Below are 12,212 nucleotides of genomic sequence, written 5' to 3' on the forward strand. Positions count from 1 at the left end.
AATTATTTATTTGTGAGATACACGCTTGTGTTTGTCCTGTATGTATACCTGGAATATGATTATGTGCATTGATAACATTGAAGTGATTTTTCAGGTCAATCACGACCAAAACATCCCACCACCTGAACAGCTTCTTCCCCCATGCCGTGGCCCTTACCAACCGGTCACAATGATCTCCTCATTCATGGACTAGGCACTGTTTACTATTCATCCAAGGACGATGCACCCTGCACTTTCATAGAACTGCACATTACTCCCAGTGTGGTCATCTGCTGCAATAGCCCATCCGTGACAAGGATCGATGAGTTGTGACTTCCGAGATGCCATTCTGCACACCACTGTTGTACTGTACCATTATTTGTCTGTTTGTGGCCCGCCTGTTAGTTTGCACAATTCTTGCCATTCTCCTTCGACCTCACTCATCAACGAGCTGTTATCGTGCGCATGTTGATTTTGTCCCCCCACACCATATGCGACCAGGACACACTTTGAACCAACTATATTAATTTGGGGACAGGTCAAAAAGCATTAAACATTTATGGCAATTTAGCTAGCTAGCATGCTGTTGCTAGCTAATTTGGCCTGGGATATAAGCATTGGGTTGTTATTTTACCTGAAATGCACAAGGTCCTCTACTCTGACAATTAATCCACAGATAAAACGGTAAAAGTTTGTTGTCTAGTAATCTCTCCTCCTTCAGACTTCTTATTTGGACTTTATACTGTATGGCGGTTGGCAACCAACTTTAAGGTGCATTACCACAACCAACTGGACTGGAGTGTAGACCTCAGTTCACCTGTCAATCACCCATGTGGGTATATGATCTTAAAAACAAACAAGGAGATGGCATGTGGGTATATGCTCCTTAAAACCAATGAGGAGATGGGAGAGGCAGGACTTGCAGCACATCAAGCGTCACAAATAGAACCAAGTTCTATTTTAACACTTGGCTACACAGACGCTCGTTGACACCCGTGAGCAGTGTGGGTGCAATGATTGAATGACATTTACTTTGCAGCACTCGCGCACGCACCGCGTGCGTTCTGATCAGCATGTAAGTCGCTTAGGTCACTTGTTTAGCCCATTGTAACGTTCAATCGAACAGTAACTGAATGCCTCGATGCCTGTCTGCTTGCTTTATATACTAGCAAGCCACTGCCATGTGACTCACTCTGTAGAAGCGATCCATTTTTGGGAACAGGCCAGTGAGTGTATATTTCCCCTATAGCATATCATCCCGTAAATTGCTTTATTTATACATCTATACATGTACAATTTATAATGTAGCTTATTGTGTTTATAGCGTAGTCTGTAGTTTTTAGCGTGGTGTTCATTGTCTACATACTGTATGTGGATTGTGTAAATTCTGTGTCTATATAGCTTGTCAGTATATTCTGTTTATTGTGGCAGCACCATTTCACAGAGTCAAACTCCTGTACATGCTAATGTATTTGGCTAATAAAGGTGATTCTGATTTCACTGAATAACCTGTAGATTTCTATATACATATTGCATTTTTAAGATTAAAAGGGGTTCTGTGTATTGAGTCACGTTAGTGTCTTTCATCACTTTATACTTAAACCAGCTACTGCCTCTACCCGTCATAAGAAGCAATTCACTTGTCAACCTCATGGAGGAGACATTTACTAAATGTTAATTCATTGATTGTGCCCTTCTCATGGGATGCAGTTGCAACTTTTATCCAGAGGTCACCTGTTTGTTTACACGCAACAAAACTACTATGTAGTTTAAAATAGTTAGATACTTAGATAAAATACTTAGATATTATACTTATAATAAAATAGTTAGATACTTAGACAAATGTCACACAATGGTACAATAATCGACAATAAACCACATTGCAGACCACTAAAATAGAGTTGAGACATAAAACATTCATAGTCAAACATGGTACATAGTTATTATACATTACATCATCTAAACAACGCAGGCATTTACAATTTTGTTACCTGATAAAATATATTTTCTTTCATTATTTTCATCTAGCCAAAATGATCATTTTGGCTGGACAGTTGACGGAAAAAGATAATCCCTAATGTCATTGTATAACCCACAGTAAAGTATGTATGCGCTGTAGATAAAGGGGCATAAAATACTGGAACACTCATACTCCACATTTACTCTGCATCTTTATTTCCAATAGCATTATGCAGTCAAGATACTCAGATGACTGCTCTAATGAGATCCCTTTTTCACCAATCCCATTTTACCAATACTTTCCCCCTATTCCACTGACTCTCATCCCCGTTTTCTTCCCTTTCCCCTTCTTCCTCCATTCTCCCCTCTCTCGCTGTCCCTGAGGGACTCTGGTGGTGCTAGAGGATAGAGTGGCTCCTGTCCCTCTGATCTTGTGTGAGTGTGTGCTGTTCAGGACGAACAGGCCCTGTAATCCTGCAGGTTTATCAGCACAGCTGCCTCAGGTTCAGCCAGGAACCAGGACAGACGGGGAGGAACAGGACGGGAAGCCCCCAAGCAAGGCAGACAAAACACAAGAGACTAGGGCCTCACTAACAGCTCCACCTTTTCAACAGGCCTACTCAACACCTAAACGCTTTGAAGAAACAGCTTAATCAACAGCCCCTATTTCCAGCAGGGGTGTCAAACATGCAGCCTCCAATCTGATTTATTGCGACCCCCATTTGTGCGCCTAACATGTATGAATCAAGTCAAAACGGGGAGGCTTGCAAGCCGAAGAACACCATCCCAACTGTGACGCATGGGGGTTCTTTGCTGCAGGAGGGACTGGTGCACTTCACAAAATAGATGGCATCATGAGGAAGGGAGATTATGTGGATAAATGGAAATTATGTGGATAAATGGAAGCAACATCTCAAGACATCAGTCAGGAAGTTAAAGCTTGGTCGCAATTGGGTCTTCCAAATGGACAATGACCCAAAGCATATGGCCAAAGTTGTGGCAAAATGGCATAAAGACAACAAAGTCAAGGTATTGGAGTGGCCATCACAAAGCCCTGACCTCAATCCCATAGAAAATTTGTGGGCAGAACTGAAAAACGTGTGCGAGCAAGGAGGCCTACAAACCTGACTCAGTTACACCAGCTCCGTCAGGAGGAATGGGCCAAAATTCACCCAATTTATTGTGGAAAGCTTGTGGAAGGCTACCCGAAAAGTTTGACCCAAGTTAAACAATTTAAAGGCAATGCTACCAAATACAAATTGATGCAAACTTCTAACCCACTGGGAATGTGAAAGAAATAAAAGCTGAAATAAATAATTACTTCTACTATTATTCTGACATTTCACATTCTTAAAAATAAAGTGGTGATCCTAACTGACCTAAGAGGGAATTAACTTTTACAAGGATTAAGTCAGGAATTGTGAAAAACTGAGTTTAAATGTATTTGGCTAAGGTGTTCGCTGCTCTGGCACCCCAATGGTGGAACAAACTCCCTCACGACGCCAGGACAGCGGAGTCAATCACCACCTTCCGGAGACACCTGAAACCCCACCTCTTCAAGGAATACCTAGGATAGGATAAAGTAATCCTTCTGACCCCCCCCCCCCCTTAAAAGATTTAGATGCACTATTGTAAAGTGGTTGTTCCACTGGATGTCATAAGGTGAATGCACCAATTTGTAAGTCGCTCTGGATAAGAGCGTCTGCTAAATGACTTAAATGTAAATGTAAATGTGTATGTAAACTTCCGACTTCAACTGTATACACACACACACACACACACACACACACACACACACACACACACACACACACACACACACACACACACACACACACACACACACACACACACACACACACACACACACACACACACACACACACACACACACACACCTCTTTCAAAGATGCACTAGCTCCAAGCTACCCCACACCGTTGGAGCCATTCTGTAATAAAAGCTACTAAAGAGAATAGAATCCCCCCTTTCCAATAATAACAAAAGAGCATCCAGTTTCACCAGCCAACAGTAAATCCTTAGGCAGCGATGATATAATCATGTAATATACATGCCGTTTCAATGATTAAATCAAAAATGATATATATCACACACACACAGTGCCAGTCAAGAGTTAGGACACCTACTCATTCAAGGGTTAGTGTTCATTTGTACTATTTTCTACATTGTAGAATAATAGTGAAGACAACAAAACTATGAAATAACACATATGGAGTCATGTAGTAACCAAAACAGTGCTAAACAAATCAAAATATATTTAATATTTGAGATTCTTCCAAAGTAGCCACCCTTTGCCTTGACAGTTTTGTACTTTTGGTATTCTCTCAACCAGCTTCATGAGGTAGTCACCTGGAATGCATTTCAATTAACAGGTGTGCCTTGTTAAAAGTTAATTTGTGGAATTTCTTTCCTTCTTAATGCGTTTGAGACAATCAGTTGTGTTGTAACAAGGTTGGGGTGGTATACAGAAGATGGCCCTATTCGGTAAAAGACCAAGTCCATATTATGGAAAGAACAACTCAAATAAGGGAAGTGACAGTCCATCATTACTTTAAGAAATTGTCAGTCAATCTGGAGAATGAAGGACTTTGAAAGTTTCTTCCAAGTGTAGTCGCAAAAACCATCAAACTCTATGATGAAACTGGCTCTCATGAGGACCGCCACAGGAAAGGAAGAACCAGAGTTACCTCTGCAGCAGAGGATAAGTTCATTAGAGTTACCAGCCTCAGAAAATGGGCAATTAACTGCACCTCAGACTGCAGCCCAAATAAATTCTTCACAGAGTTCAAGTAACAGACACATCTCAACATCAACTGTTCAGAGGAGACTGCGTGAAATCAGGCCTTCATGGTCAAATTGCTGCAAAGAAACCACTACTAAAGGACACCAATAAAGAAGAAGAGACTTGCTTGGTGCAAGAAACATAAGAAATGGACATTAGACTGGTGGAACTCTGTCCTTTGGTCTGATGAGTCCAAATTTGAGATTTTTGGTTTTTGGTTCCGTGTCTTTGTGAGACGCAGAGTAGGTGAACGGATGATCTCTGCATGTGTGGTTCCCACCGTGAAGCATGGAGGTGGTGGTGTGATGGTGCTTTGCTGGTGACACCGTCTGATTTATTTAGAATTCAAGGCACTTAACCAGCATGGCTAGTGCAGCATTCTGCAGCAATACACCATCCCATCTGGTTTGCGCTTAGTGGGACTATCATTTGTTTTTCAACAGGTCAATGACCCAACACACTTCCAGGCTGTGTAAGGGCTATTTGACCAAGAAGGAGAGTGATGAAGTGCTGCATCAGATGACCTGGCCTCCACAATCACCCAACCTCAACCCAATTGAGATGGTTTGGGATGAGTTGGTTTGCAGAGCGAAGGAAAAGCAGCCAACAAGTGCTCAGCATATGTGGGAACTCCTTCAAGACTGTTGGAAAAGCATTCCAGGTGAAGCTGGTTGAGAGAAATTCCAAGTGTGCAACGCTGTCATCAAGGCAAAGGGTGGCTACTTTCAAGAATCTAAAAAAATATATCTTGATTTGTTAAACACTTTTTTGGTTACTACATGATTCCATATGTGTTATTTCATAGTTTATGTCTTCACTATTATTCTACGATGTAGAAAATAGTAAAATAAAGAAAAACCCTTGAATTAGTAGGTGGGTCAAAACTTTTGACTGGTACAGTAAGGTAGTAAGTAAGGCAGTAAGTAAGGTAGTAAGTAAGGTAGTAGTCGTAGTCATAGTAGTATCTGTCATCGATGGAACCTTAGTGGCCAGCTTCTGTCCAACAACCTCTCTATATGCAGTGGACTCCTCCTTTCTCCAAAGCATAGTGCTGCCTAGCGATCTTCTTTCTTACTCTCGTCCATTCTGGAATACAGATGAAAGTGGTAAGGGTGTTGTGTGGATAAAGACATGTACTAGATCTCAATGTTCGGTACGTGTTCAGAGATGTGAGCGGAGTTGATTGGGTTGTTAGCAGATAGGTCACAAAGCTGATTAGCCTCTGACCCTTGGGTCACTGTACTAAGCCTAGAGTATATTTAGAGGACCCAAAGAGGCTCAGAGAAACAGAATGTTTGTTTTGGGTCTTTCTACAATCTCTCCCCCATGTTCTTTCTCTCGCAATAGATATAAAATAGCATAATTAAATAAAAAGTTTAAACTTCGGACCACTTGGAATTAACATTTTTGCTTATTTGTATTTTCTGAATGCAGTTGAGTCTTAATGCTTTTTTTGCCTGTAGTGTTTCAATATGTGCACCTAAAAACTAAAATAAAGTGCTGGGATTAGAAGAAAAAAAATATTTATTTGACAATCTTAATTAAGAATAGGAGACTGGGTATGGGAGTCTCGGGTTATGCATGTACTCATGTAAATGTAGTCATTTCAACATGTTTGTAGAGTTAAATACCTGTTAAATATTGTAATTGCACTTCATAATCATTGAGTCAGTTATGTACATTGTCATCCAACAGAATCCTGACTGACTGGTTGAAAAGAAAAGTCATATTTGACAGTGCTGACATATAAAGAGCTTCTTTATATAGCCATACTTCTCAGGCATCAGATAGACCACTACAAAGAAACGACATCTTATTTTCAGAAAGAAAACATTGACAGAAAAGCAGTGAATTATACTGTAAAAAATGCCTGTTCTCCAGTGATCAGTAAGGGACACCTCTCCAGTGAACTCGACTCATTTGTAAACCAATGCTCTACCATGGAATACTTCAATTTGATAGTCATGCCTTCAGTTTGAAAACACATTTCTCCTGTCTCTGGAAAACTATCGGAGGGACTCCTGTTGATTAAGGTAGTATTTTTGTTATTGATGACCTAAATGATGAATGTCAACCAAAGCTAAGAGCAAAATGTGAACAAATCAGAGAATCAAATGACACATCCCATCCCCAATGTCTCAGTGCTGTTTTGGGTAAAACATGATAACTCTGTCATTCCATCAAACATTAACATGATGACTAGCAGATCTCTTGCCTGTGACATGGGGCCTAGCAACAGCGTGGTAACAGACAGTCATAATTGTAGAGAAGACAACAAAAACATAAAGGTCAATCATTATATAAAGATATTATCCTCCATTAGCAGCCAACATAGGTTGTGCCTAACAAAAATACAAAAATATTCAAGATTAAGTTTCTTTTGAAAATAAAAACGGTTCCCTGACACATTTCCCCATGTCTTACAGCAGTGCATTATAATCAGTGACTTTTATTGGTCAATTAAGGGTAAGGGTTAAATAAAAACAAGCTGACAGTCTGGAGGCCTGGAGTTGGGCCATTGTATGCCCTAAGTATATACCATTTTCCAGTTGTATTTTTTTTGCACTTTGTAAAGGGCATTAGGAGGATTGCCTGCGCATCACCTTTTCACCTTACTTCAAATGATAACATTCTTAAATGATTTAAAAATTAAACAGTGGACAGATGGAGACAAAAAACAAGCTTCAAAACACATTATTCTGAGGAACAAATGTGGCAGATGTGAACTGATTCTCTGATTGATCGACAAATCCTCCGCCATGAAAACATTAAGACGTCAAATAAGATGACCCTGCAGGTCAGTCATGATTATCATTACCCTTTTAAGGTTTACAAAACTTGGTCAATTCCAAACCACATAGCCCTGTACCAATACAACACACACGCTAAATAAAAAGGTACCGTACGTTTCTCATTCTGAGGTGGTCTCTTCAAAATTACACACCTGCATCCATGGAGTTCCTGTTTTACAGAATATTTCAGTCTGAGTGCCCTGTGTGGACACATCCTGTCTTATCTGAACGCAGGCAGCTGGACGTGGGTGTGCTGTAGGTTGTGGTCTAGTAGCCTTGGCATCCCCACTGCCTCGTAGCCCCGTCCCAGCATGCTCTCCTTGATGCAGGGCGGGTGGAGATCACTGATCAGGCACTCCAGAGACTGCAGGCTGCTGCTCAGCACAGAAGCGTGGCACAGGCTGGTGCTGGGCAGCCCACAACAGATGCCCAAGCTTTGGTCTGTGGCGTAGACCTGGGGGTGAGGATGGTGGTGGGGGTGGAGCTGGTGGTTGGGGTGATGGTTTGGGTGAGGGTGGGGTTGGGAGAGCCCCATGTCTCTGGCCCGGCCCATAGAGGAACCAGGCACCAGCTCCTGAGGGTTGTAACAGTCACTGTCCGGGGTGACCAGAACACTGTTCCAGGGAGGGGCGAAGTACTGGCCCACAGAGAACTCCCCATGCATAGCAGCACAGTTCAGAGGGGAGGAGCTAACCCGGTCCTGCCCAATCCCTGCTCCTGCCCCGTTAGTGCCTGCACTGAGGGGATGGTGCCTATAGGAGAGCTGTGCTGAGCAGGCCAAAGGGAGACAGGTCTCTGGAGAGCGGCTGACCACGGCCCCTCCCCCGCTGCCCATTCGAGCATTGTTGTACATCCTTAGCGCCCCCTGTTGGTAGTGCTGCTGTTGTTGTTGGTGCTGCCACATGCTATAGTCCACTCTCTCCAGGTAGCCAGCCTGGGCCATGTCTGCGCTCTGGGTAGGCAGCACAGCCCCGGAGTACGCTAGGCTGCTCTGGGGCACCACTCCCCAGGTAAAGCCAGAGTCTGAGCAGGCCACAGCAGCCACAGCCTGGCGTGAGGGGCTTGGCTGGGCCTCTCCCCCGTGCTGCAGGGCCTGGCTGTGGGAGTGTCTGTTCATCTGCCTCAGCAGGCTCTGGACGTCCAGGTCCGACTGAGAGGCCAGAGTCTGTCCTACTGGGGTGGGGATGACAGAGGCAGCAACAATGATATTAGAGGGAACAGCCATTTTGGGCCCGTCAGGAGGCTTGCAGGAGCCCATGTGGTAGCTCTTCTGCTGCCCGTGTCTGTTGTTACTGAGAGGGTTGTATGGTGCCGCTGCAGTTTGGGCGGGGGAATGTTTCGTCCTCTTGCCCTCAGAGTTTTTCAGCACGCCTTTGACCACGGAGACGGAGGCCTTTACAACACCCAGTAGGCCCTGGTAGCCTCCTGAGTAGGGACTGTAGTGCTGGGTGCATGTGGTGTCCAGGCCGTTGACAGTCCTGTTCAGCTGTTTGTGCTGCGGCACTCTGATGTTGGATGGGAAGATCTTGATGGACAGGGGGCTGCTGGCCGTCTTCTGGGCAAATGCATCCAGCTCTGCAGGGGATGGATACCGAGGGCCACTCATGGAGGACAGCTCACCTGCAACACAAACAAAGAAAAAAAATGGTTAGCCTATACTTCCTTAAGATCTAGCTTACACAATGTGCTGGTTATAAAGTACAAGAGTAGGCTTGAAGATAATTGCCAGCTGGGACTAAAATAAAGAAAATCAGTATATCAATTGACCAATCCATATAGGCCAAAACACTCCTTGTGATAAATATTCCAACAGATAAAGCATGTCAGAACAGAGAACACAATGTCCAAGGACCAGAGACAAGAGGAATAGCCCAATAAAAACACACTTATTGTAACGTCTCCTCCATTTCCTTTTCACACTCTCCAGTTTCACCTCCCTCCCTTTAGGAAGATGAACCGTTGACATCTGCATCTCTTTTAAACTCATTATTGGGAGGGAGACACCTCCGGCACGGTTTGATCAGTGCTTTATGAAATATATTCTGACTTATTTCAACCCAGAATTGGATTACCCTGGGAAATCAGGGAGAAGAGCAGGAGGCAGCCGGGTACAGAAGAAAAGCCAATTTTGTCGCAGCGGCTCAAGTGGGATTCATTTGGTGACATTTGGCCATGAAACTAGCGTCAGATGTGCCGAGTTAAAAGCTGGAGTGGATGGGGCTGGATGTTAAGAAATTACAGCTGTACTGTGTTCCCCGTTTCTACTGTAGGCCAATCTAAACCCAATCCTGATGTTGTGGTTTCTCAAAGCCTGAAAGACAATATAAAATCTGATGAGAAAAATATATATTTGTATTCCTTTTCATCTCACGATTACATCTTTAAAAATGTAATTGGTGAACAAGTTTTACCATGAAGCTCACATCCAACAATGTCTAATGAGACTTGAATATGAAGATAGTCGTCGTGGCCAAAAATATTGGCACCCTTGCACTTTTTTCAAGTAACTCACAATTTTCCCTAACAATACGTTTAAATTGACCAAAGTATTTGGTCTCCACAATTCTTTATTTCACTGTTAATATTGATTCAGAACTTAATGTATCCATTTAAAATCAGAAAATAAACAGAAATGGACACCCTAGACTTAATATTTGGTAGCACAGCCTTCAGTCAAAATAACTGCAATCAAGCACTTCCTATAGCCATCGATGAGCTTCCTGCACCTCTGTACTGGCAGTTTGTCCCACTCCTCTTGTGCAAACTGCTCCAGTTCTCACAGATTTGAAGGGTGCCTACTCCCAACTGCTGTTTTCAGATCTCTCCACAAGTTTTTAATGGAATTCAGATATGGACTCATTGCTGGCCACTTCAGAACAGTTCAGCATTTTGTCTTGAACCATTCCTGGGTGCTTTTTGAAGTGTGTTTGGGGTCATTGTCCTGCTGATAAAACCTTCGACAGAGACCTAGTGCCAGAGGAAGCAAAGTAAACCCAAAATATCACTGAACCTCCATGTTTGACTGTAGGGAAGGTGTTCTTTTCATTGAAGGCTTCATTTTGTTGTTTTCTGTAAACAGAAATCGTGCACTTTACAAATATTTTTTTTTTAAACTCTAATTTGGTCTCATCTGTCTACAGGACATTCATCCAGAAGGATTTTGCCATGTTCATGTGTGTTGTGGCAAATTTCAGTTAGGCTTTCTTATTTCTCGCTCTCAGCAGTGGGGTCCTCTTGGGTCTCTTACCCTTTCATTGAGCTGGCGACGGATGGTGCGGGTTGAAACAGTCGCACCTTGTGTCTGAAAGTCAGCTTGAATCTGTGTGGCAGTTGATCAAGGTGCTTTCTCCACCATTCCAACAATCCTTCGCTGCAATCTTCCATCAAGTGCTCTCTTGCGGCCACGTCCAGGGAAGTTGGCTACACTGGCATGGGCCTTAAACTTCTTGATAACATTATGTATGGTGGAAAAGGGAACATCAAGGTCTCTGGAGATGGACTTGTAGCCTTGAGATTGTATCCAAGCATGGACAATCTTGTGTCTGACCTCATTTTCTCCATGCTCATTGCGGTACACACAGCGACACAAAAACAGGAGAATGAGTCCTTTTCTCTATTCAAACTGGTTGAATGCGATTTTTACATGCATTCAATTCAAATCAAACTTTGTCACATGCGCCGAATACAACAAGTGTAGACCTTACTATGAAATGTTTACTTACAAGCCCTTAACCAACAGTGTACCTCAAAAATATTTACCAAATAAACTAAAGTAAAACATAATAAAAAGTGACAATAACGAGGCTGTACACAGTGGGTACCGGTACTGAGTCAGTGTACAGGTTAGGTAATTTGTACATGTAGGTAGGGGTGAAGTGACTATGCATAGATAATAAACAGCGAGTAGCAGCAGTGCACAAAAAAAGGGGGGGGGGGGGGGGGGGGGGAATAGTCCAGTGGCCATTTGATTAATTGTTCAGCAGTCTTACGGCTTGGGGGTAGAAGCTTTCAACTTCACTACGGTAGGGGGCAGAATTTGAAATTTTGGATGAAAAGCGTGCCCAAAGTAAACTGCCTGCTACTCAGGCCCAGAAGCTAGGATATGCATATAATTGGTAGATTTGGATAGAAAAAAACTCTAAAGTTTCCAAAACTGTTAAAAAAGTGTCTGTGACTATAACAGAACTGATATGGCAGGCGAAAACCTGGGGAAAATCCATCCAGGAAGTGCTATTATTTTGAAATGCCTGTTTTTCCAACGAAAGCCTATCCACCATACAAAGACTTATGACCTAGTTCACGATGTCTGTGGCTTCCACTACATGTGGCCAGTCTTTAGGCATTGTTTCAGGCTTATACTCTGTAAAATTAGGGAGAAAAAGCACTTTCAATGAGAGGCCAGTGGAAATTTCCAGACATGAGTCCAGCGCGTGACCGGGAGTGCGCTTTTCTTGTTTCTCCTTTTCTACTGACGAAGCTATTGTCCGGTTGAAATATGATCGATTATTTATGACAATAACAACCTGAGGATTGATTATAAACATCGTTTGACATGTTTCTACGAACTTTTATGGTACTTTTTAGATTTTTCGTCTGTCTGTTGTGACCGCGCTTTGTTCCAATGGATTACTGAACAAACGCACCAACAAAACTGAGGTTTTTGGACAGAGGGACATTATCA

General features: G+C 42.8%; 1 protein-coding gene across 2 annotated transcripts in view; it reads right to left on the reverse strand.

The window, feature by feature from the left end:
* Nucleotides 1-6,245: 6,245 nt before the first annotated feature.
* LOC139536549 (protein FAM222A-like) overlaps nucleotides 6,246-12,212 on the reverse strand; it is a 34,688-nt gene continuing 28,721 nt past the window's right edge. For both annotated transcript variants that reach the window (XM_071337160.1, XM_071337167.1), the window contains exon 3: nucleotides 6,246-9,151. In XM_071337160.1, the coding sequence (XP_071193261.1) occupies nucleotides 7,752-9,151 (1,400 nt within the window). In that variant the 3' untranslated portion in view covers nucleotides 6,246-7,751. The remainder of the gene's footprint in view (nucleotides 9,152-12,212) is intronic.

This window comes from Salvelinus alpinus, chromosome 1, assembly GCF_045679555.1.
Source record: "Salvelinus alpinus chromosome 1, SLU_Salpinus.1, whole genome shotgun sequence".
Classification (NCBI taxonomy): domain Eukaryota; kingdom Metazoa; phylum Chordata; class Actinopteri; order Salmoniformes; family Salmonidae; genus Salvelinus; species Salvelinus alpinus.